Here is a 3,101-nt window from a genome sequence, read left to right as displayed (position 1 = left end):
GCAGATGTTTATAGTGTCGTTGACGTGATTATGCATTAAGTTGCTGGTGTAGATTAGGTTTCACTGCCATTCAGTGTTATGTAACGGTAGCTCTCCTGCGACAGACTCTGGTAACACACTGGCTCGGTTGCTGTGTAACTTTCATCTCTATCGTCGCTCCTGTTCACCCCAGTTCCTCTTTCCCTCTCCAGCAGCAGCAGCAGCAGCGATGGCAGCAGTGAATGTGTTGAGCGACTTGGCTAATCGCAGCATCTTCCCACGGTGACCACGACCTGATGCAGAAATCCCTACATTCATGAGAAGGCAACAGGAAGCAGATTACGGAGGGGATTAAACGCATGCACACTTCTTTATGCACATGCACACACAGGGAGCGCCACAGTCCCGGGATTTGCCCAACTGTGGATCTCACATTGAATGAACTTGTCTGACTGACTGACTGGTATCATGGAGGAAGAGGATAAGTCTCATTGAATATAACTCATATAACACCCGCCTCCTTTCTCCTGCCTCACCATCGAAGGCTTTGACTGGTCGATGAGGATTACAGATTTATAACAAACACAGCTGAGAGAGGAAGAGAAGAGTGCAGAGCACAGAGCCGACCGTCCGCCTGCTACCGTCCCATGATGCATCTACACATGTAAGAGCAGGATCAGAGGGCTGTTTCTATGGATACCCCTGCCCTGGGTAGTATTACAGTAATAAGCCTCACTGATAACCTGACTATCATATTATACGGTGAGAGAAAATGTTGATGGAAAAACCTGTTATTTTTAAACATGTTCTCTGGATGCTTTACACCCCAAATGTTGTTACGTGAAAGGCTGATTTAATAAGAATCTACCCACGCCCACGGAGGACAGGAAGTGGAGGTGAAGATGATGCACAAAGCCAATACCTAGGCTTGAAGGAAATACTTTCTTTTTTTAACTCGCTTGTGATAGTTAGCACAGCTCGAAATTCTCTGCCCCAAACCTGGATAAAATAATGCTCCTGGAGCTTTCTGCGGTTCCCTAAAACTGCCACCACCTCCCACTGGCTAAATTGTGGTACAGAATTTGGGTCTTGTATACACAAGAACAGACATTTATGTGCACCATCAAGAAAAAAATCAAATCTTTAGTTAGGGTTTCTGGACTCACCAGAAAGATGTAACCTCATGTGCATTAGACAATTACAAAGCACATTTAATCTCGGTATCGTGGGGATCCATCAAGCTTGAGGTACCTGGAATCTATCTCTCATCTGTCCTACCATGGCCAGACAAGACACCCCCCTCTTCCTCCATGGCTTTGACCTGGGTGGTCACTTCGTTGACCTTCGACCTCTCGGCACGGGTGTTACAGGCCTGGTTCTCTCAGCTGTGAACCAGCGCACCGGACAGCGTGTAGCAATCAAAAAGCTGGTGATGCGGGATGCTGTGACGGTGAAGCACGCCCTGCGCGAGGTCAAAATCACCCGGCGGCTGCACCACGAAAACGTGGTGGGGGTCCATGAGGTTTTGGCTCCGTATGGACGACCGCTGCCCAGAGACCCGACCCAGCTGAGTGCCCTGTACATCGTCCAGGAATGCATGGAGACAGACCTGGCTCGGCTGCTGGAACAAGGGTCGCTAACCACAGGTACGGGAAACAAAAGGGAACACATCCAGACTATAAACAAACACACAGCATTATTTTCTTTGAATTTGGAATAGTTAAAGTCCTGTTTTATGGACACTACAGTGCGGCGCTTCATGTTGAAACACTACTGTTTTGTTGCTGTTCGGCTGACTTTGTTTACTCTGTGATTTATTGGATTATGTGGCAGTCTTTTTGAGACCCACTCCACAATTCACACATTTGAAAAAGCACATCACAATTTTACCCCAAATGTGTTGATTCATCCATTCATTCAACTCTTTTTGCTCTTGCACTGGCTCTTTCCTTCTTTCGTTCATGTTGTGTGACAAATGACTGAGTGAGAAATAAGCATCGTTCTGGTAATTATACAGCGCTGATGTGTATCCAACATCAAATTGTTGCCCTTCCACAGGTCACGCTACCCTGCTGTTCTACCAGCTGCTGAGGGGGCTGAAGTTCATCCACTCAGCCAACGTCTTGCACCGAGATCTGAAGCCTGCCAACATATTCATCAACACAGATCAGCTGCTGCTCAAGATTGGAGACTTCGGGCTGGCCAGAATAGTCGATCCTCATTATTCTCATAAGGTAAGAGGGGAAGGAACACACACACACACCACGAAGGAGATTCACACTCACGCATACAGAAATGATGATGGTTTCCTTGGTTAAACACATTATATTAGGAGGTGGATGTCTTGTTTCTTCAAGTGAAAAGACTGTGCCTGATTACCAAACACGACATACGCATTTAAAATAACCAGCAACACTTGTACAAATATTTCCAGCCTTAACCTAAAAACTCTAAGTGATATTTTTGGAGCATGTGAATGTACCAAATGTGCCAAGTGTTCTTTTTACCGGAGGCCAACAAAGGCCTGTGATCATTATTTTCGTTTGGCTCATGCTCTCTTCACAGAGGACACGCATAACAGATATAGGTCCACATAACATTGGCTCCCTTCTTTTTTGTTTTGGTACTTTATGGCACCTACTTGGCAAAAATTAATCATATTTTCTATATTCAAGCGAAGTAAGTTGGTGGATTTTTGATTCTCCACATTGCAGTCAGAAGCAGTGTGGGTCATTCCTCTGCTGACGGATGAATCTGTGTGAGAGGACTCCCTCTCATTGAGGTCGAGCTGTTATCAGGGAAAGGAGAGCAACTCCTTGAGCTGCGGTCCTGTGTGGTTATCAGACAGCAGTGCACACATCCTTGTCCTTGTGTAGCAATCGAAGCAATGTAGGATGGGATACTGTTGTGAAAGATTGTTCTGTCCCCAACGCAATGGGGCCAATAATAAAAATAATAATTATTATTATTATTAATATTGTCAGCTCGGTGTCCTCTCACTGTGGTATCAGGTGACATAAGACGTCATCAGCCTGATTCTGACAAAGATCCAGATTCTAAAAAGTACACCACGTCACCAAATACAGCCCAAATAACAAAATCTCAAACTTGAGACTGAAAAG

General features: G+C 45.4%; 1 protein-coding gene across 2 annotated transcripts in view; it reads left to right on the top strand.

Annotated features, from left to right (window-relative positions):
- Nucleotides 1–1,258: 1,258 nt before the first annotated feature.
- mapk4 (mitogen-activated protein kinase 4) overlaps nucleotides 1,259–3,101 on the top strand; it is a gene marked incomplete at both ends in the record, with an annotated part of 9,630 nt that continues 7,787 nt past the window's right edge. For both annotated transcript variants that reach the window (XM_079222417.1, XM_079222416.1), the window contains 2 exons: nucleotides 1,259–1,625; nucleotides 2,038–2,213. In XM_079222417.1, the coding sequence (XP_079078543.1) occupies nucleotides 1,259–1,625; nucleotides 2,038–2,213 (543 nt within the window). The remainder of the gene's footprint in view (nucleotides 1,626–2,037; nucleotides 2,214–3,101) is intronic.

Source organism: Taurulus bubalis (genome assembly GCF_910589615.1).
Source record: "Taurulus bubalis genome assembly, chromosome: 8".
NCBI lineage: Eukaryota > Metazoa > Chordata > Actinopteri > Perciformes > Cottidae > Taurulus > Taurulus bubalis.
The sequence above is the reverse complement of the archived record's forward strand: the minus strand, read 5'-3'. Positions and strand labels throughout refer to the sequence as shown.